Source organism: Nesoenas mayeri, assembly GCF_963082525.1.
Source record: "Nesoenas mayeri genome assembly, chromosome: 15".
Lineage (NCBI taxonomy): Eukaryota > Metazoa > Chordata > Aves > Columbiformes > Columbidae > Nesoenas > Nesoenas mayeri.
In genome coordinates this window covers 6335028-6360373 of record NC_137559.1, presented here as the reverse complement: position 1 = coordinate 6360373, position 25346 = coordinate 6335028, and the positions used below count along the sequence as shown (strand labels likewise).

General features: G+C 50.8%; 1 protein-coding gene across 3 annotated transcripts in view; it reads right to left on the bottom strand.

Moving 5' to 3' along the window:
- The window catches only part of TRAF7 (TNF receptor associated factor 7), a 31103-nt gene extending 9825 nt beyond the window's left edge, over positions 1-21278 (bottom strand). Inside the window, exons 1-9 of one of the 3 annotated variants that reach the window (XM_080354299.1) lie at positions 21173-21250; positions 17290-17329; positions 10409-10527; positions 10146-10203; positions 8939-9030; positions 4572-4688; positions 3169-3261; positions 1565-1598; positions 208-391 (exon numbers count right to left, since the gene is read on the bottom strand). In XM_080354299.1, coding sequence (XP_080210425.1) covers positions 208-391; positions 1565-1598; positions 3169-3261; positions 4572-4688; positions 8939-9030; positions 10146-10203; positions 10409-10489 — 659 coding nt within the window. In that variant the 5' untranslated portion in view covers positions 10490-10527; positions 17290-17329; positions 21173-21250. Of the gene's footprint in view, positions 1-207; positions 392-1564; positions 1599-3168; positions 3262-4571; positions 4689-8938; positions 9031-10145; positions 10204-10408; positions 10528-17289; positions 17330-21172 lie in introns of all 3 variants that reach the window. The other 2 variants (XM_080354298.1, XM_080354300.1) reach the window with 2 other exon arrangements.
- Between the last annotated feature and the right edge of the window lie 4068 nt (positions 21279-25346).

Below are 25346 nucleotides of genomic sequence, written 5' to 3'. Positions count from 1 at the left end.
GAGCGGGGCAGGGAACAGCATCCATTCCCTGAGACCAGCCCACGTGCCATCATCCAGAGACACAGTGGGAAGAACTGTCCCCTCAAGTGACCCTGCCCATTCCCACACCACTAGCAGGAGCTGCAGGGCAGTTCAGATCCAACAGCAGATTTCTGGCAGTGGAAGCCCTTCCCCAGAGAGGCTGCACACGGATAACAAGCCACTTACTTCCTGGCACTCAGTTTAATCGTGAAGGGGCAGCCCCGGGGATCCACCTCGAAGGCAGCGGGCTTGCTGCTGGCTGCGGGCCGGCAGCCGTACTTGCAGTGGATGAAGAGCTCCCCGATCTGCTCAGCCACCGCAATGTTGTTCACCACGACAGTCAGTTTGGCATTGTCCACGGGGCACTTCTCTGCCGGGTGGGGAAGCGAAAGAGATAGAGTCAGCAAGGGCTGAGACACCACAGATTTGTTTTGCCTTCTCTGGCCAAGATGGGCAGATCCCAGGTGGGTGGCAATGGAACCCATGAACATTCACACAAGGTCTGCAAGCCACTACCTCTGGTTTGTCCTGGGGCTTGGTGAAAAGTCACAGTTTATGTTAATCCATGATAATTTGAGCTAGCTGCCAGTGAAAGAAGGCCACACTAATTAGACTACCTTGTGCTTGCTGGTGTGAGAGTATTCCCAGGCAGCGAGCACAGACCAGCAGATCCCTGTACACAACCTGTTCCCTACCCAGGCCCGGAGCTCAGCTCCAGAGCAAAACAGAGCAACTCAGCATTGCAACTGCAAAGCCCTTCGCTACACATCTATTGGTTGAGACAGACACAGCACAACGTGGTGACAGAGGGTTAGTGCACAAAGCAGAGGGACCCCTCATGTGTGGAAGACAAACACCTTAAGGCAAACACAAGCTGCTGTTCTGCTGGACTCCCTAGGGAGCCTTCTCAGGGCTTGCTGTTCTGGTAATACCAATGGCTTGGCTTTGCACTGAACAACAGCTTTCCAAGAGGGGCACAGGCTCGTGCCAAATAAAGTATTTTTGGTAGCACAGAGTCCAATGCAAGTGAGGGCTGGTTAGGCCAGGCCAGGAGCCAGACACTTGGGCTCCAGCAGGATTCTGGAAGAGCTGGGGGAGCTTGAGCAGTTCCATGTGCTCCTGTGCCTGGGCTCAGCAGCCAGAGCGCTGGTGCAGAGGGGATGGAGAGGAGGGGTTGGATGGGTCTCTGCCAAACATGGCTCCCCTGTCCATTAGCCAGGCAGCCACAGAAAGCTTTCTGTCTGAAACCAATGGGACAGCTCTGGGCAGAGATGCATTATCCTGAGATTATCCACCGCATATTCCAGGATTTGAGAACATCCTGTGCCCAGGAGCCGGGCCCAGCCCTTCAATGCCCATGCTACAGTGCGAACCGTCAGAGCTCGAGTTGCACAGCCACCCATGTCCCAGCCCCAGCCTGGGATTGACAGCTTGCTTTAAGCCCTTCAGACATCTTTCTGCGGGTTTCTTTTTAAGTGAAAGCAAACAAACCAGAAAATAACAGCGTTTTGGCTGCAGCACACAAGAACAGTTCTGTACTCACCAGATGTTAAGGCACATCTTCTACAAAATGTGTGCTGTGGAGACAAAGAGGAACAGCAGTGTCAGTGTAAACAATATCGGACAAATTGTTCCCTGTGGCTAACGATGGGAAAGGTGGGAGATACCACAGCCTGTGGCACAGCTCAGCAGCTGTTCCGCCTGTTTTACAGCTCAGCGTGCTCCGGAGTCTGCGCCACAGGGCAAAAACCAGCTGCTTGCTCAGGCAGCAGAGTGCAACACAGGTCCTGTTTGGAGAAGTATTAAGCGCATGGTTTGAGCTTGGAGGGTTCTGCCCTGTTCAGGATGAGGCTGTGATCACAGCACAAGCCAAAGCCACAGACACGTTCTGCCTCACTCTGACGGTCCTAACCTCTAAGTCTGCAGGGGGCTTCCCTTCCTCACCCCCATGCAGTCCGTGTCATTCCCCTCATTTCCCTGAGAAGTCCTCAAGGGACAGAGCACCAGTTTGGCCTTGTCCTTGGCCAGCCAGCCCAACACATATATCCTTCTGTAGCTCTTCTAATGTAGTCAAAGCTCTCCTGCTGACAGGTGGATGGGACAGCTGGTTTGTCGGCCCATTAAATGCACTGTAAATTTTGCCACTTGAAACAGCTCCCTATCTCTCTGTTCCCACAGCAGAAATGTACAGGCAACAATTTAACTTGACAAAGTAGGAAACCCAGTCTAACGTGTTAACGAATATAAAGGGAAGAACAAAGGCTGCAGCATTTTACTGGTCTTGAATTTGCCCCATGGGTTCCCTGGAGCCTCCTCAGCCCCGTTCCTCCACCGCAGGGCCAGCGCTTGACAGCAGCGCTGCAGGTCCCTCTTCAGAGCTGTGATCTGCTCCTGCTCCCGCGGCCCTTCCTGCCCTGCACAGCTGCACGCTGCTCTCTCAGAGCTGCCAAAGCAGGGCTGCAAATGAAGCCAGGCTGCTTCCTGCAGCACGCTTTTGTTTTTCCATGCTAACCAGTAAACCTCAGTGTCTCCATGAAGAGCTGATTACTGAAATGGTGCAGCGAAATTGCACCAACTTCCAGCACCTTTGGGCATAGCACCCCACTGCAACAAGCAATCCTGTTCTTTGCTTTTCTTGCTACAGCTCCATCCCAGCAATCAGAAGCACGTCAGAAGCATTAGTGAGCCTGTCACAAAGCCATCTTTCTCCACATGTAGCACAGAATCAGAAATAATATACAGTTTCTATTAAATCCCAGTAAAATGGAATATAGAAGAATATTCATAATACTCTGCGCCTTTTATTAGGGGATCTCAAATCCCTTTGCAAGCATTAACTAAATGAAGCTTCACGCCATTCTTGTTTTATAAGAAACACTTCACAACTGCAGAACGGCTGTTCCTGGGGTACCTGGGGGGCAGTAGCGTGGTGCAGAGCCCGTTGTGACAGGAAACAAGGAGTTTTAGACTTCACTGAGGCCACACTAAGGAGACACAATGCGGCGAGGATGGGGAGGCTGACAGTACAGCTTGCCTGGGAAAAGCAGCCCAATTTTAAGCAAGCCCCAGGCTTCACTAAGCTTGGCTATAAGGCACATAGGACATCTGTGGAGCCCATGCTCAGGATTAGGAAGAATAGTGCCTCACCCCACAGGTTGTGATAACTGGATCCTTAAACACACTACAGCACAGTTGGCAGCACAGCTTCACAGACGGTTGTTCAGCAAAAACCAAGGGTTCCTGAAGAGGAGAGAAAGGGACAGACAGAGCACAGGGATTAGTCTAAATGCAAGAGTCTCCAGCTCTGCAGAAGGAACAAAACTCTTCAGCAGTGAGCCTTGGGGAGCCAGGGGCACAGAGCACACTAGTAATTTCATTATCTCACAATAAACTTTTGTCTGGATATGCTGACCTCCAGTATGTAAGAGGCAGGGGAAGAATGAACTTGGCAATGGCTGGAGACCCTCAGCTCATCACAACCAGGGTGCCACCAGCATGCGCAGGATCAGGACCTGACAGCAAACTGCACAGACCAATTCCTTTGCCAGTGACAAGTCACCAGGTGAGCTGCGCTGACTGGTACCTTTTTCTTGACTGGACTGAACAACACATTGTCAAAAATATCCCCCATACTAAGCCTGGAAGTTTAAAAGCAGTTTTAGAACAGCTTGCCTTCTTGTATTTTTGAAACATCCTGAAGGAAGGGCTCTTTCATTCCCTTATGAAGCAGAAACAATATTGTTTCTGCCTCAATGGGCTGATCTCTCTGGTTTTGTTTACCAGCTAAGACTACCGGAGCATGGGGTCTGAGCACGTCCTCCCTGAGACGAGCAGCTCTCCACTCCACACCAGAGCAGGGCTTCACATTTCAGAGCCTTTTGAATCAATCACTGCAGTTCGGTCTGTCTTTTCATCCTGTGCTGTGCTCAGAACTGCAAACACAACCCCCTGGGTTCCTAAATACGCTTTTGTCCCAGATCTGTGGCAAAACACCGCCTGACCTTTTATGCATCCAGTCTGGGGTTAGTTAGCAGGTCACAAGCTAAGCTCAGCTTTAAAGTGTCCCCCCGCTACAAGAGTCACATGTGGACAATCCCATGCACCCACCTGGCACTTACAATCAAGTCAGAGGGGTGCCATGCAGCCCCAAATGCAGGATGGGGCTCTGAATCAGTGGGGAATTGTATGAGCCTTGCTGCCTGGGGCTACACCAGCAGCCTAAAGCCCTGCACCCCGTGCTGTGCCGCAGCAGAGCCATGGAATCACACACGACTTCGCAAAGACTTACAGTTTTTCCGAGAAGCAGAAAAGCCTCACCATTGTCCCTTCTTTACATATGGGGAAATGGTACACAAGGAGGCAAAGTAACTTGCCGAAGTCAGTGGTGGAAAGAAAATTAAAAGCAAGTGTCCTGACAGCCAGGCTTCTAGTTGCCAGATATCATGACAATGTGCCCACGGTAGATCCATGTACTCACAAGAGTCCACTAAGTTACTCTTTTGACACTCAACTTCCTAATACTGCGCCTTCAGACAATCCCAAATACCTACTGGCTCCTCCTCTTCCTCATGGAGTGAGAATGTTGAGCGCAAGGACATGTTGGACTCGGAGTGTAATGAACGGACGGAGATAGCGGAGTCAGAGCGCCGTGGGGTGCTGATTGGAGGCTTCAGAGAGACAAAAAACAGCCCTTGTTATTGCAAATAAATCCCCTCCCTCCAAAACCCTACACATAGAGACTTCAAGTTCAGTCCCCTGCTCCACGGATCTCAGCAGCTCCATTTGTTCCCGCCCAGCTGCCCTGAGCAGCCCCAGAAGCAGTGTCTTGCTGCCGTGTGCCCGTCCTGCAGCCGGGACCCCGCACCGTGCTCATGGACAGGACAGGCACCGTTCCCGTCTAACGCACTAAATCGCGCTGACATCTACATTCCAAGCACGTAACTTTCTCCAAGGTGCATTCATTTGTATACTCACCGTGTGCACCCGCAAAGCAATGATTTGGAAGAATTAATCCTTCACAGAAAGCTCTGTAAGTCTCCCCCAGAGACAGCGACCAGCTCCTGCCATTGCTATAATCTCTGCAGCAGCACTTGTTGTTTCACTCGCTATCTAACTTCTGCCAAATTTCTTTGCGTAAGTGTGGAGACTTCCTTCTATTCAATTCGGTAACAGAGTGGCTTTGTCGCTTCCTGCTCGGGAGGGCAGAGCTCAGTGGACATCGCTTGCACCAATCAAGAAAAATCCCACCGGTTACGGCGGCCTTGGGATTGGCTTTGTGGGAATGCTGCCGCTGGAATATTAACCAGCGACACATCTCCAAGGGTGGAATATCAATGAGCAGCACGTAGCCAAGATGCAGTTTGGTGTCAAAGTGAAACCGGAGGCTCTTCGGACAATGGGGTGATTGGATTTGGGGGTCTAGAACAGCTGCTGCTGGGTTCCTCTGGAAGAGCTGCTGCTGGAGCACTGGGAAGGGTGCAGAGAAGCAACGACAAGGAGTGGAAGCAAGGAGTGGAATGGATGGGCTGACACAGACAGGGCAGAATGAGGCTGCAAGCTTCAGATGCTTGGCATTAAGAGATGAGCAATGCCCAGGCTGCCTGCACCTGCACTTATCGCACCTATGCCTGCACATATCACACCTACACCTGGCTTGAGCGTCGCCTATATCCACACAAACTTCCATAAGCACTGGCTGGAGGGAGCTATGGGGGTGACGGCCCCGCTGCCTGGACAGGGACTCCTCTGCCCCCAGACCATGTCAGTCCTGCCCCACGCAGCTGGGACAGGGAAAGCTGCAGGGATGAGACTGCGCTACTGTGTGAGCACAACATTTTTTCCTCTGAACCTCCCAAGCTGCACTTTGTGTGCTTGCCCTGGGTGAAAGCGTGTGACATCACACCCAACAACAAACAAAAGCAATGTAAGAGGCCAGTGGGGCCATCAGGAAATTCAGGAATTAAAGATGTAAGACAAGTTTCAGAGGCTGCTGCCTTCTCCAGAGACAGACCACAGCACAGCCCCAGCGGTCCTGGCTGGGCTGCAGAGGAGGAGCAGACCAGGGTCCTGCTGGTTCTTCACACTGCTCTGGCTGCTTTGTTTTTATGAGACTTGGATCCCAGGAGCTCACAAATGCTGCGTCTGCTTAGAAGTCAAGGCATAAAGCTCTTTTTCTTAAAGAAGGCTTATTTATTGGCTAAATATGTAAACCTTGAGGAGGGATGGTTATAACAAGGTAAATCACTTTTATGTGTATCCATTAATTCTACTGTTTTCCTCCGCTGGTAACAGAAGTTATTAAAATAACAAGAATAACTGTGTAATTCCCATTCTGGAGGCGACACAGAGATCAGGGCAGCGAAGGCAGGCACTGCAGGGAGGCAGTTTTATCAAGAGCAACATCCTGCGTGGGTCACCAGTGGAGAGGAGGGGGCTGCAGCCCAAGGGCACTTCAGGGAGGCCAAGGGCTGAGACATGGCCTGGCCAGGCTTGTGCAGCACTGTGGGCTCAGCTCCCCATGTCCTGGCTGGGCTCAAGCGCATAGAAGGGAAGCTGATGTGCTGAGAAAGGTCACTCCATGCAGGCTGTGGTGACATTCTGCCAAGCAAAAAAGGCTGAGATGCAAGAGACCTCAGCTCCACAGGGTTAGTCACTGCACTGCTTCCCACTCCTAGCCTGGCTCTTTAGACTGAGCTTTGCAGCACTTAGTTGTGCATAGAGCAGCCAGCACAAAGGGATGGACTGCAGGGTGCTCCTGAAAGAGAATAACAAAGCATGGGGACTGCAGGACCCCCACCCTGAGGGCATCTGCCCAGGTTGGGGGACATATACAAACAAAGCCAAGGAGCACCAGGCCCTGGCACAGGGACAAGGTGGCACAGCCAGTCAGCTCTTCATCCATTAGCACACATTCGGCTGAATACTAAGCTGTCATCTCTAGGTGCAGTTCCCATCACATCAGCTGCAAGAGCAGCCTCCACGTGAAGGCTCCATACAGTCCTCATTGTCGCTTCCGTCAGCACAGCAAGGCTGGGAACCTGCCGCATTGTTTGCGGAAAAACAACAGCAGCCGCTCAATAGCCCCTGCCTTGCACACAGAGCACGCTGCTCTGCTTTGGGTTTCATTAACAGAGGCTTTAAAAAGAAAGAAAAAGGGGCATTGGAGGGCACAGGAGGGCTCTGACTTGTCTCCAGCTGTCTCGCTGACAGCTGAGAAGCCCTTGGCAGCTCCTGGAGATGGGAAAACTTAGCCATGAGGAAGGGAAATCCCGGATTATTTCCTGAAAAAGCAAAGGAAGTTTCCTAAGGGTCAGTGAGAGTTTGTCTAGAGCAGCAGGCAGAGCAGGGCTATGGTTTGGTGACACCTGGGCCTGTAGGCTGCTTCCTGAACCACTTGTTAATCCTCTTGCTCTTTTTGCTTAATAATATTTAGCACTCCGGGGAAGATGCCTGAGGCTGTCCAAGAGGACTGAGGCCAGGTCCCAGCAGAGATCTGTCTTACTCTTGGCTGCACACTGCAATTTGCCACACTGTAGTTTTCAGAGGAGTCAGGAAGCTTCTCCATCAGAAATGGCCAAATGTCATGTCCACAGCACCCCTCGCTCCTCTGGAAAAATCGCCACCTGTGCCCTGTGAGCCCTGCACAGCTCATGAAAAGGGCACAGGGAGCACAGCCTGAGCCCACGGGATCAGTTCCTGCAGCAGCAGCCCAGCGCCACGGGGTCAGCAGTGTGATGGAGAGCTGCATTTGCCAAGGACACCTGGCAAACGTTCAAAGGACTTTGTGAAAAAACAAACACATGCTCACATAAAACACAGCAAGATCTCTGAGCAACAGAAGGAACTTTATAGGATGCTGACAATAAAGTTCTTTGCAATCTGGTGTCAAATTTATTTTAAGAGGTGTAGCTTCATCCTGTTGCTGACCCTGGTCTCTGCTAGCGCCTAATTCCGCAGCAGCAGTGATCCATTTATCCCTGGCTTGGGACCTGGGTCTTGTAACCCGACCAAGTTTACAACAACTGACTTAATTTGGAGTCCACTATTCACAGACTTAAACCTAAATAGGAGGTTTTGGTTATGAGATGTGGCTGGAGCACCAGGGACAGGAGAAGATCAAGGCCTCAGAGCTGCCTGTCCATTCACAGAGCTTTGCTTTCCTGTTGCTGTTCTTGATTTAGTTGATTCAACTGATTTATTTTCTCTTTAACCAGCTAACCCTGAGGCCTGTTCGATCACTAAATTCTCCAAAAAGAAATTACTCAAAAGTGAGCATGATGAATGAGATAGCTGGATACAAAACCGGGAAGTGCTTTTCTGTAAAGATATTGTGAGACGTGGGAATGTTTTGTATGAGAAGCCCCCGCTAACGTAATTAACCCCCAGGAGCTGAGCAGAGTCTGTAGTGTACGACATCCCGCTTTGCAGCTTTCAAACCTGCTCCCTGCGGTCAGAAGCCCCATCTGGAGGTAGAAAGAGGAATGAATTTTCTAGTCCTAACTGCAGGGCCAGCTGTGCTGCTGATGGTCCATCCCACAGGCCACTGCCCGGCCTCGGTCACACCTTGGACATAGTGACAGCAGCTCTGTTTTCTCCGCACAGGACACTGTGACAGCAGCTCTGTTTTCTCCCCAGCTCAGGAGACCCAGAGCTCTCTATTCAACATCAAGAGGCAGGTACCAAGGAGGCTTGGGGGATTTGGAGCTCCTGGGCTATGAAACAACCCCCACCTCCCCCTGCACCAGCCCTGGGAGCTGCCAGGAAATGCTGCAGCTTGTCCTGCTTTTGGTGCAGGCACCTGCCTCCAATACAACACAGCGCGGTGGAATGGCAAGGCCAGCCAAGGAGCATCAGACACCTCTCGTTTGACATTTAATCAGCTAAGCCAGTCAGCTGGGGCGGTCCTGCCAACACCTACCATGCCATCGTCCTCATCTCGTGGGGAGTAGGTGAGCGTGCTGGAGGAGGACGGGGTCCGACGATGCTGTTTAAAAGTATTGGTCCCGTCAGCTTTAAAGTAAAAAAAAAAATTAAAAAGGCTTTTAGGTTACTCAGTAACATTTCTGAGCTACAGGGCAGTCTCTGTAGCCATCAGTATTCCTTGAAAAAGGAAAAGACTGGGGATTCCCAAGCTCCAGTTCTTGGCCTGGACACACCAGTGCAGATCTCTGATCGCTTGCTGAAATGTATGCGGCTCTTTGAAGGCAGCTTGCCCAGAAATGAGCACAGATAATATTCCACCAGATCTATAGGTTAAAAATACTATTAAAAGGAAACCTTATACTCCTACGTATTTCAGTCACCAAGAAAATCGCTTCGATCAAGGGAGGTCTGGGTATTCTTGTAGCACAAGGGAAGCAGGCTAAATTAAATTGCAGTTATTTGTATAAAGGTCCTATTACTGACTTACATAAAATTTTGAATGTAAATATTCAGTAGCCCAAAATGTCTAGAGTCCAGAATTCTGTACAAATGTAGTCCAAACATTTCCCCCAGGCAGATGTTCATTTCCTTATCTAAATCAGTGTCAAGTGCCACAGTTTATCTTTAGTAAAGCAGGATATTTTTATTCTGAAATGAAACCAGATCTCTTCCTACATTCACACCACGTGCCAGGCTCAGACTCCTCACCTGCTGGGCTTTGAGGAGCAAAGCACAAGAATTTCAAATGAGCAGGTTCGCTTGTACCCCTTCCAGTCTGAGTTAAAAACGGCCACGGGGATTTTACCAAAGTGTCCAGGGTGACTCAGGCAGAGAGTGAAGACGGGAATTTTCTGCGCTGGTAATGATTGCATGAGAAGTCATAGGGATAAATAAGATTTGGGACTGAGCTCTGTATCAAACCCTGTTGTACTATCCTAACTCCAGCAAGGGCTTCCCAGCAGTCCTGTTAAACCTGCCTAATGGGAGAAAATTTCTGTGAGTGCTCATTTCCATCATGCCTGCTGATCAGGTGCCACGATTAAATAACACTTGGGCTGCACAATACCAAAAACTGCACCTCAGCACCTGTCAGTAATGAACACGGTGATTCTCCCAACAGCTTTATCATTTGTAAAACAACAAACCTGGTAGGAACCACACCCAGTGCTTTGGGAGAAGCTCTACACACAAAATACACTCACGCTTTGTGATGGTCGTCACAGCAGAGTAGGCTGGCCCAAAAGTTGTTTCCATTCTTGTCTGAAACATTGACAAACTGAAGGTCAGTGCGTATCACTGCAGCCCACCCAAAGGTCTGCTACCTTTCCCAAAATGATGAAAAAATATACATATATATTCCCAACTTTTATCTGTGGATTTTTAAGAGGCAAGAAAATACCATATTTTCAACGGGCATCTTCATTTTCTCAGAAGAAAAGATGAGAACATCAGAAGCAGCCCTTACCCCGTTAGTGTTTTCGGAAGTAGTGATGTTTGTTGTGCCACTGGAGAAACGATTGTAGCGAGCGTTCTTGTTTGAGCTCATAATCTAGGCCAGCATTTGTTAGTCATGGGAAGTTTGCTCTGGGGAAGAAGACAGACAGAAAGAGCGTTAGGTTCATTGTGTGTATTTTCCTGGCCTCAGAGAACACTCTCCTCTAGCATTACATCCAAGTATTTACCTAAACTCATGTAAATCTGGATTTTCAGAAGCAAGTGACAAGGACAAAGTCAGGTTCCTTCAAATCACTCCTGGATGAGTGTTCAGCATTTTATGAATATACAATCATCTTTTAAAATAACTCCTTAATCACCTAAATACTGGAATACCCATAACCATTAGCTGCTTTTTACAAGTATACAACTGCTTTAATAGCAGACAAGACTTCTCAGGAGACTACTGTGAGAAAGACAGCATGCCCTCGGCCATGATATACATCAGTGTTTTCAAAAAGAGAGAAAACAGTTGATGTAGTTATATTTGCATTAAAGGAGTTCTTTCTAGCACGGTCTGAGCTACGAAGTCAAGGAAACCATGAAAGAAACCTTACTTCGAGTAACGTGTTTGTGACTCTGGATCTCACTCCCAGTTTCTACTCAGAAGCCACCAGCAAAGTCTCGATCATCACCCAGAAAGAGAAACCCTCTTCCCCCAGAAGTCAGCAGAGGGGCTCATTTCTCTTCCTCCGTTGTTTACGCAGTTTTTCACTAGGTTCAAGTTTGCAAAGTCAAGCCTTACACAATAATAATCTGCAGAAACACATGGAGTTTACTTTCTTTAACCTCTGTTGAAACGTGACGCTGACTTCAGAGCATAAAATTCTACTGTCATCCCAGCGAATCTGCCAAGATGCTCTCAAAGAGCCTCCTTCGGAGCCAGGGCACCATGGGGAGGAGCCGCAGCTCCTCTCTGCCATCGTACAGAGATGATTCTGGCTTGAGCAGAAGCTTCCATCAGAGAAGACATGGGTCCGGCAGGGCACTGCGCTCTGCCGGCAGCTGAAGGTCCTGTGGTGCTCGCAGGCTGCCCCAGCCCGCCCAAGGGGGCGGGGACCCCAGGAATCACCTGCTCAGGAAGGACCCTGATTAAGTGACCCCTTTCTGTCCAATGAATATGAATATGAAGTCTCAGTGAAGTCTCAGCACTCTCGCCGCAAGCAGCAGAGTCCAAGGGCTAACCAGACAGACAGGCCAAAAATGGCTTAACTCAGACATAGCCAAACCCCTTTTTTGCAGGACAAGAGCCAGCCACCAGCAAAGAGTACCTGGGAAGAAACACCCCACAGATACTTGCAATCACAGAATCATTTTGGTTGGAAAAGACCTTTAAGATCATAGAGTCCAACTGTTAACCCAACACTGCCAAGCTAAACCATGTCCCTGAGAACGTCCCTTTCCGACGCGTCTGGTTCTGGCCCCAGCTCAGACACTGAGTTCAGCCAGGCTCCCGCTGCTCACACTTCCAACTCTTGGGAGGTTAAGTGGCTGCTTCTAGCAATTGGTCTTCTCTTATCTGAGGGTGAGAAGTCCTACATCGCCAAGCTCTTTACTATGGAGACCAATGCTGATTTCTCTACTTTACAGAAAGGAAAACTGAGGCTCACAGAGAGACACAACCACACAGTGGAGCTGTGACGTGGGACTTCCCCAGGGCCTCCTCAGTCCCAGCCCATGAGCATTCCTGCCTCCCCCACCAGCACCAGCACACCCAGCCAGTCCTGTCCTCAAATCCCACTTTAAACACTGCAAAGGTGGTGCTGGGTCTGCCCTCAGCCAGTGCTCCGAATCAGCACTTGGTGTTTCTCACTGCAGTTCTTGATCGGACAACTGTCAGGCTGACAGACTGCAGCAGCACAGCCCAGGGAATCACTGCTCGGGTCTAAATTCTTTAAAAACATTAGTCTAAAACAAAGGAAAACCTCCAAAACCCGAACCAGAAAAGAACCAAACAGAAACTCCAAAACCAAACCCAAGACCATCTGAAAAACAGGGATCTGGATCATGTTTTCCACACATTTGAAAGCACTGTGCTGGCTGTTTGCAAATGCCAGATCCCTCAGGAGATGCTAAGCAGAGTTGCTGGAGCTGTCTCAAGAACAGCAGGAACGAACCAGCGCTGTGCTGCTGCACGGTGCAAACCTGCCGAGTTTAAGCTGGGCTCCAGCAAGCGAGAACTTGGGCACTGGCCATCGGGAGCCTTTCATTCTTTCAGTTCAGCTCTTCTGCATGGCATACCTGGGCTGCAAAGCCTGAAGATTAAAGAATCTTTGGATACTTGTGCAGCATCTAGCAAAAAAATAAAAGGTCTCTGCCTTAGCTGGGGCCTCCAGATAATGCAGTGCTCATAAATAATGTAAAGCAAGTACTGCCACGAGCGACGACAAACTGCCACATTTCCTGGGATTTCATGTCTCAAGGTTGCATTATCTCAATAACACGTGTATATCCCTGAAGTTCCCTTCCTCTCTAGGTTCCCTTGTCAAACAACATATCTGGGCTCCCCAGTTTCTCCTGTGGAGCAGGGACTGAGCACCCTCCACCTCCCATGGCAGGGTAGGAATAGAGGGACTCACTTTTCAGGGCTATGAATTCATGATTCCTTCTTCAGAGAACCTCAGCAGCATCCACCCAAACACTCCCTGTCTTGCTCTGCTCAGAAGAAAAGACCAGGGGTACAGTCCCACAGCAGCATTAAGGGAACCTAGCATATCAAATATTCCTACTGGGTTTGAGGGTAAATGATCAGTCCCAGGTGGAAAGAGAGGAGGCGCATCCTCTGGAGACACCAGCAGAAGCTTCACCCTTCTCTCATTTTCAGGGTATGTATTGCCTTCAAACACAACAGATGGAAATGCAAAAACGAAATGGGAAAGCGCTCACCGCAGAGCACAGAGACAGGAAAAAACAAGAATGAGGACAGCTAACAGGTTGAGTGGTTTTGTAATGCCATTCAACAGTGACACACAGTGTCACTGCTGTATTCAGTGAGCTGAGGGCTGCCAGCCAAACACGAGTGTCAGCCTGTAAATAACGCCCTTGGAAACGTGGTGCGGGCTCAGAGTGTTGGCTCAGAGGTAGCCAACCCACAGGTCACAGAATCCGTAACAGCCAAGAGCCCTTAGAGAGGCACGTCTCATGTCACCTCATCCCAAAATCCCACTGAAACGGATGCAAAACGCCTTCCAGCTTCAACAGATCTTAGTTAAATCCAAAGTGAGGAAGGGAACATGTGCTGGGTTTTCCACTCATTGCTATAAGCATGTCCTGCGCTGTACAGCTCGGCCGAGCAGCCCACCTGCAAGCAGGGCAGCGAGCCTGCGGGGGTCTTCAAACAGACACCAGAGGAATGTGAGCGATGGAAAAAATGTGGAGTGGAACATCCGCCAGACTGCACAACACCAGCCACCAAAGGAACAGCTGAATTCAGCCCAAATCTCTGCAACTGCCATATACACGAAGCATTTCAGAGCAGACACTCTCTAGAGCACTCTCTGATGGCTCCGTCACATCTCAATAAATCTTCCAAGAGGTACTGGAAAGGCCATTTTCAACTGATATCAAAGATGTTAAAAGGAGGCAGAAGAGAACTGGCAGAAAAGACATGAATACCAGTCTCCTACAGCACTTGCAAAAACCCCTACCAGACCTCTGAACCTTGGCATCTGATCCCTATCAGGTACACCATCCTGTGTCCCCAGACCAGGGGATGAGATCCCTGCTGGGGGTCTGGTGTCCCCACCTCCAGAACACCCCACACCAGCTCCTGCCCCCGCTCCCATCCCGCAGGCTCCGAGCAGAACCGTGTCCCGAGGAGATCCAGACTACGACACAGCGAAAGCATCAAATATTCTGCGTTACAAAACACGTGCACTGTGTGACCTAAAAAAACCCCTAAGAACTACTGGAAATCAGAAAATCCTTTGGGCTGCTCAGTTCTTCTCAGATGACCAAACAAAAAGGGTCTCTAGAAATCCCCTGAGCATCTTCAGCAGCTCTGCAGAGCAACAGATCAGAGCCCGCATGCTGGAAGCATTCTCCTGATTTTCTGGCCCAAGACCCTACAGGATCAGGTTGTGATTTACAGCAAAACGGGCTGAAGAGGCACCCTGACACCTGCAGTGAGAGGACAGGCTCTGCTGGCTCTGAAAAGACAAGAACTCTTGAAATAACTTGTGAGTCCCTGCAGCACAAAAGCACAGGGCTGTCCCCTAAACCGGAGAGGCACACATGGACCCACGCGTCTGGAGATCAGTTTGGGAGCCCAGACCGCAATCCAGACCCTCCTTGCCTAGAGTTAACTTTTATTATTAACACGCAACTTCAGTGGTTTTTTACAGAAAACAAACAAAAAAACAATCAAAACTGAGGGAAAAAAATCAACCCTGGCAAAAGGAAGCTGTGGAGACCTGCTATTTGCTAGATCACTCGGCTGATAGTAACCAGATGGGAGGGAGGGGAAGGGCTTGGTTTCAGCATTTGCACACCACGGGGATCAACTCAGGCTTTTCAGACTCAGTGAGAAGAGAAGCCTTAAAATTCCTAATTCAGTACTCCAGGCAAGGAAAAGCCCAACCAGCAGCAGCTGCGGAGGCGGCTGGGCCAGCAGCGCTCCTGCTCCCCACTGCAGAGGCCATTTCTGCCCGCTGTGTCACGCTGCTGCCAAACCCATGGCTGCACCTCAAAGCCAGGGGAATCACCCCCAAAATCACTGTCCTGGCTCATCCTTCGGCTTGCCCTGAAAAGTCACCCAGGGAGCAGTCTGGGACTATAAGGTTCTCCTCTGAGCCCCCAGAACGCACACAGCCCTCGGCTATTCCCAACACTCAGCAGAAGAGCCTTACAACCAACTTCAAGATCAAGGCCAAGGCTTTGAGGGGGGACATGGCACGAGGAAAGGCATGGCAGAGTACCCTACTCTTCACCAGAATCACACCGCATGCCTGGTTCTGATTTGGAGCCAGTTGCTTTATTGCAGGCACAATGGCAACGCCGGGCTTTGTGCTCCGGCTGAGACACGGGCATGGCTGCGGCTCCAGCACCGCTGAGGAGCAGCTGGCACAGCGGCTTTTGGCCAAGAAACCTCTAAGTGTCTCCATCTTAAGCAATCAACAACCCGTAAAGCTCTGTAAAGTCCTACATCTGCTTCGTTCTTCTTTTCCTCCCTCTGCTCACTGAAGCCATCTTTCAGGTGATTTACCCCTGCAGAAACTGCTGGGCTGGCAAAATCCTACAGAGTGGGAGTGTTTGCTGGAGAGCGAGGCCAATGTGTGTGGCTGGCTGAGAACAGCCAGCACCGGGTTATCCTGCTCCAGCACTGCGTTCTCCTGCTCCAGCGGGGAGCAGCCTGTCGGCGACATGAGTTTCCGTATTTCACAACCTGGGTATTTATGGCGCAAGACACAAACTCTTCTTCCTCTTACAACACTGTGGCCAGAATGGGAAGGGTTACACACCCTTGAGAGTATTGGCCCATCACCGAAGAAATGCTCTTACAACAGCTGAAGCGCAGGGCACTACTCCAACAGCTCGGTGGGATGGGGACAAGACAGGTACCGGGAGCTAGGGTGCAGGTTTGGGGGCTGCACTCCTTTCCTAAGCTGCACTGTGGGCTCTCACACAGACAGGGCTCTTCTGGGGGGTGACAGGGCTTGTGGACCCCATCTGGGCTCAGGCCACTTTCTCCTTCTGCAGTTTCAAGGTGTTGCCCACACTTTATCTGTGAACCAACACTCAGAGGCCCACAGTGATGTGCAAGGGAACATCTCAGCCCAAAGCACAACTGAAACAAGATTCATCAGCTCAGATGCCAACTCTTCTACAGAGACAACCCCGTGACAGCCATACTGACTTTCTTGGTCAGCATCTCTGGTAGAAACAGCACTTCTTTCATAAATGCTTGTGAACTGCATTAACAGGGCTTAAAAAACACGGTGACAAGGACTATCAGCATCTAGTCTGACTTGTAAAACACAAGTCATAAGAACATGCGTGAGCTTCAGATCACAGAGATAGTTGCCTCTCAGGGCAGTCCCAGGACAGGAGGCAGAGGGTGGAACTCAGTGGTCACTCCTCAGGTTAGGGGAGACCACGCAAGGGTCCCCAGGAACCACCGCTGAGTAAGCTTGCTCATGGTCATAGGTGGAGACATTAAACACAAAGTGAGCAGTGAAATCACCAGTTTGCAGATGACACAAAGTTCTTTTGAGAAGTCAAATATCATCTTAATGGTGAGGTACTCAAGAGGAACCTCACAAAGCTGAGAAGATATAAAGGTTGCAGATGAGCTTTTATGGAGATAAGTGCTGAACAAAGCATTCAGGGAAAAGTAATGTAAAACAGGCGTGTGGAACACTCGGCGCTGACCTCGCAGCTGCAACTCGGGAAAGAGCTGCTGGAGGCTCCGTGGACACACCTGCAATTCTCAGCCCAGAGGGCAGCAGGAGATGAACAAGCCAACAAAATGTTGAGCAGCATCACAAAAGCTGTGGATAACAACCACGAGGTTTGGGTGCTACATAAAACCTCGAGGCACTTGTCTCCCGAGTGCTGTAGCAGTTCTGTTCTTGGCTTCAAAAGACCACAGTGTAGTCAGAGAGACTTCAGGGACTGACAAATAACATGATTAACGGGATGTAGCTGCAAATCCAACCACTCTGAGTGGTGGGAAAGTGTGAGGTAAATGGCAGAAAGTGGTCAGGTTCATGTGCTCTCAATAAACAGAATCCATTTTCATAATTGCTGAAGGCAGAACTGGGGTGAGGCATTTCTGACAATCTCAGGCCCATATACCGAGAGACACAGTCAGTGCTAGAAAAATATGAAACGTGAGCAGAAGTTCAGCCTTACCAACAAGAGCATGGCACTTCCATCTGCTGGGTCTTCGCTTCTGTGGAACAGAAAGAGCCTTTTTATTGTTTACAAGCTCTTGCATTGCTATTGAAAGTCATAAAAACTTTTCTGAGCTACTTAAAGTGAGACCATAATTGTACTGAGCTGTCATCAATTAAAATAAGTGATATTTTTAGTTGCTGCTACTTTTACCAGCACTTCACTTGACCGCAGAGCTGAGAGAGCACATTCAACAGCTGTTTGAACACTGTTATTCCTTTGTGCAAATGCAGTTCAGAAAGGGAAATCATTTTGGTATTAGGTGCTTTTCCTAAAGGGTATTGAGTCCTTGGGACAGAAGAAACTTTTTTCATTACTTCACATTATTTTTGTAGTTTCCTTGGACTTCACCACTGAGAATAAGCAGGAGAGCACAATGTACAACAGCTCCACTTGCTGCTAGGGAGCGTTCACTGGCGACTGAGTCAGGGACAACTGTAGTGCCTGACAGGTGGAACGTCAGCTTGGCAAAATAGGATCCAACTAGTGATGTCCTGCCCCTTGATATATGAGCATAGAACCCTTGACTCCTGAAGAAATCAGTGGATGTGGACACTTCCACTCTGGCAAATCTACTGACAGCTTTCAGACAGAAGCACCGCTCAGTGTCCCACAACCACCCCACACCACGCTGGGAAAGCTGGATTTAAGTTACTCCCTGAATGCACCACCAGCAGCTGCGCTGGAGCCGCTATGACTGAGGAGAGGCAGTGACAGAGATGCCGCCTCTCCTCACAAACTTGGTCTCTTTGCTCAGAGCTTCACCTGAAGAATACTGAGGATTTTCCATTTCTGAAAGCACCAGCAGCAACCTCAGAGCACATCTGCTGGGTGGCTGCACAGCCCAGCACTACACATCCCTGTAAAAGTCACTTTGAAGGGTCACAAAAATCAACATAGCACAGCCCCAGCTCGCTGGACAGGCAACAGGTACCCACTTCTAAAACTTCAGATATCTCCTGCTTCTTCACGAAGATCTAGATGTGTACGAAAACGGTTCCTCTCTCACTCGCTCAGCTCCTCCCGGGAACGCTGACAACCCCGCCCCAACATCCAGTGCCCTGGCGAACGTTTCACCTCGGAGCAAACTCACCACCGGCTGCCCAGGCTGGCGCGGAGCGGCAAAGCCCGGCAAGACGCCACCGTGACCGAGTTCCTAAGCTGTGGGCAGGCTTTTCCTCGGTCAAAATGTCTCTTCCGCTATCTGTGTGCGTGTCTGTGTGCATCGCTCTGAAGTGATGTAAACAGAAAGGCATGCGGAGCAGTGGGCGATATGTAAATTCAGCTGGAAAATCCCACAGCTCAGCCAATGTCCGCGCTGCCTCGCAGCTTTGCCCTGGCTGCTCTGAGACTGAAGAGCTTTAGTGTAGTGCGGAAAAAACCTCCACTCTCCTAGCACACACAGATTTATTCCTCTGATCGGAGGAATCTCCAGGGACAGGACAGTCCATCACTCTCTTTAAAGGGAGTTTCAGTTTCTCAGCCTTTTTAGATAGTTCCCAAATTATCCATAATACTGAATATCACGCAGCCTGACAAACAGCAACACAGTTGTTGCTTGTAGAGACAATCCAGGGAAATCCAGTTAACTCAGAATCGCCACAAAAGGCAGAACTGGTGAGCAGGGCTCACCCGAAAGACAAGCACTGATAGCAGGGGTTCTACTGCCAGGACACCCACTCATGCAGGAGAAGGAGCTCTCCCAGCTGAGGCTCTCTCAGGAGCAGGCACTGCCCCGCTCCAGCCCCCAACACCCTTCCTGCAGTTTTTACAACTCATTAAAAGCAGCCAGGTAATTCTGATGAAGCTCTGAACTCAGGCTGAGCTAAAGGCAGAGCAGAGCAGCCTGTGAATGGGTAAGTCAAGGCGCTGCTGCCCTGGGCTCCCAGGAGAGCTCCTGGGCTGGAAGGAAGGGCAACACATCCCCCTGTGAACAACAGCCCATCTCACCACAGGCAGCCAATATGTCCCCCAACCCATGGGGACATGCCCATGTGCGCCTCATCGTGCCCATGGCAAGAGAGTGCAGGCAGGGAAGGGAATACAAAGGGCATAAAAATCAGGAGGGAAGAGTTGTGACAGACTGAACTTGTCCATGTAATCTGAGAATTGAGTTAGTGAAAGCTGAAAGGATATTCTCTCAAATGCCTTTCTCCTGACACAGCTGGGACTGGTAAAGACACCTTGTGAGGCAGGTAGGAGCGCAGATCAGAAAGTGCCTCTGTCATGGCCAGCAGGGGCTGGGAAGGTCCGACTGAACAGAAAAAAGCTCAGCCCACGGGTGAGTAACTGGTGAGCAGCAGCTGAAGCTGCAGGACACTCAGTGCTGCTCCAGACAGTCGCCGGTGGATGTGCAGCCCGGTGTGCGGCAGCTTGAGGCAGGGCACAGCAGCACACGGAGCTGGGCACAATAGCACACAGAGCCAGGCACAGCGGCACAAGGAACGGGGCACAGTGGCACACGGAGCTCGGCCGCATCCCAGCGCCCACAGGGGCCGCTCTGCAGCTCCAGCCGGTGGTCGTGTTTGTGGAGCTCCGGGAGGGGAAGGGTTGGCTGCAGGAGTTTCAGTCGGGGGACACAAACTCACCCGTGGTGCTCCACAGGTGGCTTAAGGTCAGCTAAGGCTGCGCTGCCGCAAGAATGACAGCTGTGGGCTCAGCCCCACAGCTCTCACACTGCAGAGCATCACTGTACAATCCCTCGGGTCAGGGAACCAAACTGCCTGAGAACTATGGATTTGGGTTTGTTTCCTTGAGTTCAATCAACATTGTGAAAATTCATGTTTGGGTGCTAGCAGAGCAGCTACCTGCATTCCCTCATGGAATGTTCTGGTTGCTCCGGTTTGGTTTAGGTTTCCTACATTGTCAAACTTGAAAAAATAACTGTCAGGCCAGAGTTTATCACACGACAGTTACCCCAGGGGTACAACAGCCCAGACCTGGCTCACTACGCACATATCAAACCCAACCAAATCATGTACCAGCTTTCTTCCCACACTCGTCGGCCCCAGCCGAGCCCGTCTGAGCTGCCGTCTTCGATACCAACGCAGCTCAAAAGCAAGATGAACTGAAAGAAAGTCCTTGCTTCAGGCTTTCACTCAACAAAACAGGAACATGGGGACACAGCCACAGATCAAACAAGAGAAAAGTGATTGGCAGCAAGTCTGCCAGAGGAACAGCAGCTGCGAGGTGGTGGCAGCATAAGACAGAACTGAACACCAGGTCTGAAATCAGAAGACAACAGCGCAATTTCAGTGCCCATTCTGAGCCATGCAATTGTCCCGGGGCAATCACAGAGATCTACCACCAAATACGCAGTATTGCGCAAGTTGTGGAACCAAAGCAAAAGGAAATGAGGTTACTGGGGGATCAAGAGGGAACTATCAGCAACATGTGCCCCAAATCAGACAAGTAACAGAGCAGAAAAGGCAAAAGTGAGCAAGGCCAGCGATTAGGTGTGTCAAACAGCAAAGGGAAGGGAGCCAGCACAAAGACTGCAGGACACAGACAGGACTGACCGAGGCCGAACAGCATGAGGGGTGACACACCGGGGGTGACACACCGAGCGGGGGTGACAGGCGGGCTCCCCTGTGCACCTGACAAACCCCGCTGGCCACAAATCGCCCGAGGGAAGGGAAGGAAACGGGCGGCAGCGCTGCTGGGCGGGCGGCCGCCCCCGGAGTTGCCCCGAGCAGCCGCCGCAGGGGCCTCAACAGAGCGGGGCCGCCCGCCCGGGCCCCGCGCCCCCGGCCCGGCCCTTCCCCTCCCAGAGCTCCCTCAGCCCCGGACTCGGCCGGCTCCTCTCCGCCGGGGGCTCCCCTCAGCCCAGCCCCGCTCGTACCTGGCAGCAGAGGCGGCCGGAGCGCCGGTGCCCGGCCCCGGCACATCGCGACCCCGGGCCTGCTCCCCGCTCGGCTAGCGGCCCAGCTGCCGCCCGGGCCGGAACCGCGCGCCCTGCGCTCCTCGGGACTTGTAGTCCGTACACAGCGCCTGCCGCCCGCTCCTCGCCGCGTCGCCGTGAAGTTAGGACTACATTTCCCAGCAGCCTTCGCGGCTCAGCGCCGATTGGCGCTTTCACAGTCACTCGATGCTACAACCACTGTTGTTACTGGCCTGGCTTGGTCTCCTCCAGGGGCCAATCAGACGATGGCAGACCGCTACCTCGAGCCATGCTGCGCCGCGCTGCACCATTGGAGCGAGAAAAGGCGGCGACCAATGAGCGCAGGGAAGGGCGGGTGTGCGGTCTCGCCAGCTGCCCTCGATTGGCCGTGTACCTGACCAATAGCGACGTGAGAGGGGTTATAAATTCCGTGCGGAGGTACGTGTTCTTTCTTTCTGAGGCTGGGCGGCGGCCGGGAGGCAGTAGGTATGGTGAGGGTGTTAACCGGGGGTGGGCTCGTTACCGGGGGAGGACCGTTGATGTTCCCTATCCACCTTTCTGACACCTCGTCTGAGGCCGGCTATGGCCCCTGCTGACGATCCACGGCTGAGGCCCGAGAAAGCCGCGGCGGTGCGGGGCCGAACGGGCGCTGCACCCTGTTTTCACCGTTCTGCCGTCTCTTCCCAGGGGCCGGCGGGAACCCGATCGCACCGGCGGGAGCAGCATCGCGGCGATGAGGCAGGAGCGGTGAACGGTGATGTGGGAGCCCGGCGGCGAGCAGCCTTCCCGGGCCTGGGCGGGGCTGCCTGGGGGATCTGAGCCGCTAACGCGCGGTGCCGGTCGTTGGTAGCACACCGTGGGCTGCTACTGGGGTTTGCACGAGTTGGGCCGGGGCGGTAAACGGGCCGGAGCAGCCGCTTGGTGCCCGCGGTATCTCCCTTATGAGGAAAGGCTGAGGGAGCTGGGTCTCTAGCTTGGAGGAGACTGAGGGGTGACTTCATTAATGGCTATAAATATATAAAGGGTGAGTGTAGCTTGGAGGAGACTGAGCGATGACTTCATTAATGGCTATAAATATATAAAGGGTGAGAGTCACGAGGATGGAGCCAGGCTCTTTTCGCTGAGAACGAATGATAGCACAAGGGTCAATGGCTATAAACTGGAACACAGGAGGTTTCATTTAAATTTGAGAAGAAACTTATTCACAGTGAGGGTGGCAGAGCCTGGCCCAGGGAGGTTTTGGAGTCTCCTCTGCAGACATTCCAACCCGCCTGGACACCTTCCTGTGTAACCTCATCTGGGTGTTCCTGCTCCATGGGGGGATTGCACTGGATGAGCTTTCCAGGCCCCTTCTAATCCCTGACATTCTGTGCGGCCCCAGTTCAGGGCACTGTGTGGGGAGCGAGGGGTGAAGCTCTTGAGTGTGGCTGAAAAACGTGCTCGCCGGGGTTGCTGTATCACCTGGGGAAAGTGGCTGTTTCTTGGCAGTTTTTAAAGCACAAAGAAGCGGCTGCAGATCTGCCCGAAGTACAAAAAAGTCACGGACTTGTACCACACGTGGTAGTTGAGAGGAAACCTCCTGGCACATGGTGCATGCAGTTGTGTGAGGAACTGAGAGGATTCACAGTTCTCACCATACGAATGAACCCCAGTGCTGGATTAGGTGGATGATTAATTTAAATCTTGAAATCTTGGATGCAAAGTGGCTCTTTGCAGTATAACAAGTTGCTCAGGTAATGGTCTTTCCTCAGTCTCAAATCATGTTTAGCCTTGTAATTCTTAATTAGTTTGCTGTTCTGTCTCCACTTTGGCTTCTATATTTTGGCAATGTTACAGCTTACAGATTTTATTAAAGTTTTCAAAAGACTTCCTTTGCTTCTGTTTTTCATGGGTCCCATGGGTGGCTTGTAGAACCACAGACAGACATGAAAGTTTGCGTTTGGGCACCCAGCAGCCCATTTCTGTTACTACTGTTCACTTTAAGGGAACCAGAGTATCCAGAACTCGAGCTGCAGCTTAGCTCAGCCCAGCTCCCTTTCATTCTTGCTGGGTGCACTGGAGTGCCTGAGCCCTGGGAGGATCTAGATGGGTTCAAGAATGAGCCAAAACTAGTTAAATGATTTAACAGCACAGGCATGTATGTTAGACAATCAAAATAACATAGCCACAAAGATTATTAAAAAAATTTATTAACAGGAATGAAACAAAAGCTGTAAACAGGAGCCAGCAAAAATAAGAAGTTGCTTGTAATGCTGAGTCCTCCAGCTTGTTTGAATGCACTGAACAATTAATTCCTTGTCGCTTGGTGGCAGTAAAGGCCCATATAAGAAGATGCCAAAGAAGAGTCTGAGGAAGAGCTTAGGGCACGGTCAGTGAGCAGGGATGGGAAGAAACTGGGGCTGAGTCAGGCTTAAAGTTTAGGTCTAATACCACAAATGCAGTTCTGATGTCCCTGCTGTAGTGGTGTTAACTCCCAAGAGGCATATTTAAAGTACTCCAAAGGGCAGCATATACACCTTATTTAAATTAGATTTTAAGTTTTGGTCCACATTGAAATTAAGTATTATCAGCTTTTTCTTATTTTCAAGACAGCACAACGCAAGGCTCTCCTGCCCTGTGGGGAAGAGGCAATGATGGGAGTGTGAAGAAAACTGCTTATTTTTTACTTCAGGGAGCTCCCTGGAGCTTCTAGGGCTGGGATCCCAGAGCACTGGTCCTTGGCAAGCTCAGGACTAGAGAAAATCCCCCTCCCTTTTTCCTTAACCTCAGCATGTGTGAGCTGCACAGCCCAGTAAGAACAGCGCAGGGAGACACCAGGCAAGGAGCAGAGTGAAGCTCATCAAAGCAGCAGGAAAACGAGGAATTTTACAGGTTTCTGCATGTTTCTTGGCAATGCTTGAGTAGCTTTCAGAGCCTCCCTGTGTTCTGTTGCTACTTGCAAAGAAATCTTAAGGGAGGACTTGCTGAGCTGGGTGTGGGTCCTGCCTGCCATGCCAAGATTTAAATCAGATGGCTCAAAGACCTATTTCTTCCTAAAAAGCTGTTTAGGAAAAAAATGCTCTGTCTGCAGCAGGTTTACTTTAGGATCCTTTTCTATACTGCTGTTATGTTGGACCCACTTTAAGCAGTAGCTGCTCATTTTACAGCCCCGAGGAGCCCCCACCTGCCTGAATCCCACATGGGAGCTGCGGATGGTCCTTGTGTGGGGCAGGAACGTGGTGCTGGAGCTGCTGCCCTGGCAAAATGAGGGGCAGGGGTGTCCGAACCCACCCTGAGAGCTGCTGCTTGGCTTGGTTTATTTTCAAGTTGGCCCATTTAGGGCAATGCAGGGAGGTTCAGTACAGTGGGCACCTGGTATCGCACATGAAATTTTCAAAGAAGAAAATTGCCAAAGGCCAAACGCTTGATCCAAATTCAAATTTGTACTTAGAAGTGCAGCTTTTCAAAAAAAAAAAAAAAAAAAGTCAAATGCCTGACACAGACCAAAAGGGTGAGCAGTCCATTGAAGAGAGCTGGCAGAGCATCTGAAAGCTGTGAAATCAATGCCGCCAGCAGCCCCCCAGCTGTCTTCAGTGAACAGAAAGAGCTGTCCCGAGAGAACTTTGAAGATATCAAAGCATTGTTGCAGTCTAAAAATGCTATCACACTTACATGAAGGTAGTTAGAATAAGCTGCAATATATCAGATTTCTTCTCAAAGTACCAGAAACGGCGGCAGTAAGAGAACCAAAGCCTTTACCGAACAGATAAACGTTCAGGAACCTCTGTACAACGGACGGGTCAGCAGGAGCTCACTCAACAGACAGCGAAGCTCTTGTCTTCAGCGGGAAAGGGGAGAAACCTTCATTGTGGAGGCGTGTTAAACCACAGGAAAACGGACAGACATACGTAAGCAACCACAAAAACCGTTGACTTGAAAACAAGTCCTGTGTGCCTCAGGCCAGGGCTCCCAACAGCTGAATTCCAGGTACATGGGGAAAGAAAACGGGAATTTGGGACTTTTTCCTACCCAGATGTTTGGTGGGGAGATGGCGTTTGTTCCCCTTGGTCACGACTGTTAAAGAAGCCTTGTAATGCTGTGATGCTGGGACACCAGCCCCCCAAAACCCCCTGGGGCCCAGTGGCTGTGAGGGGGG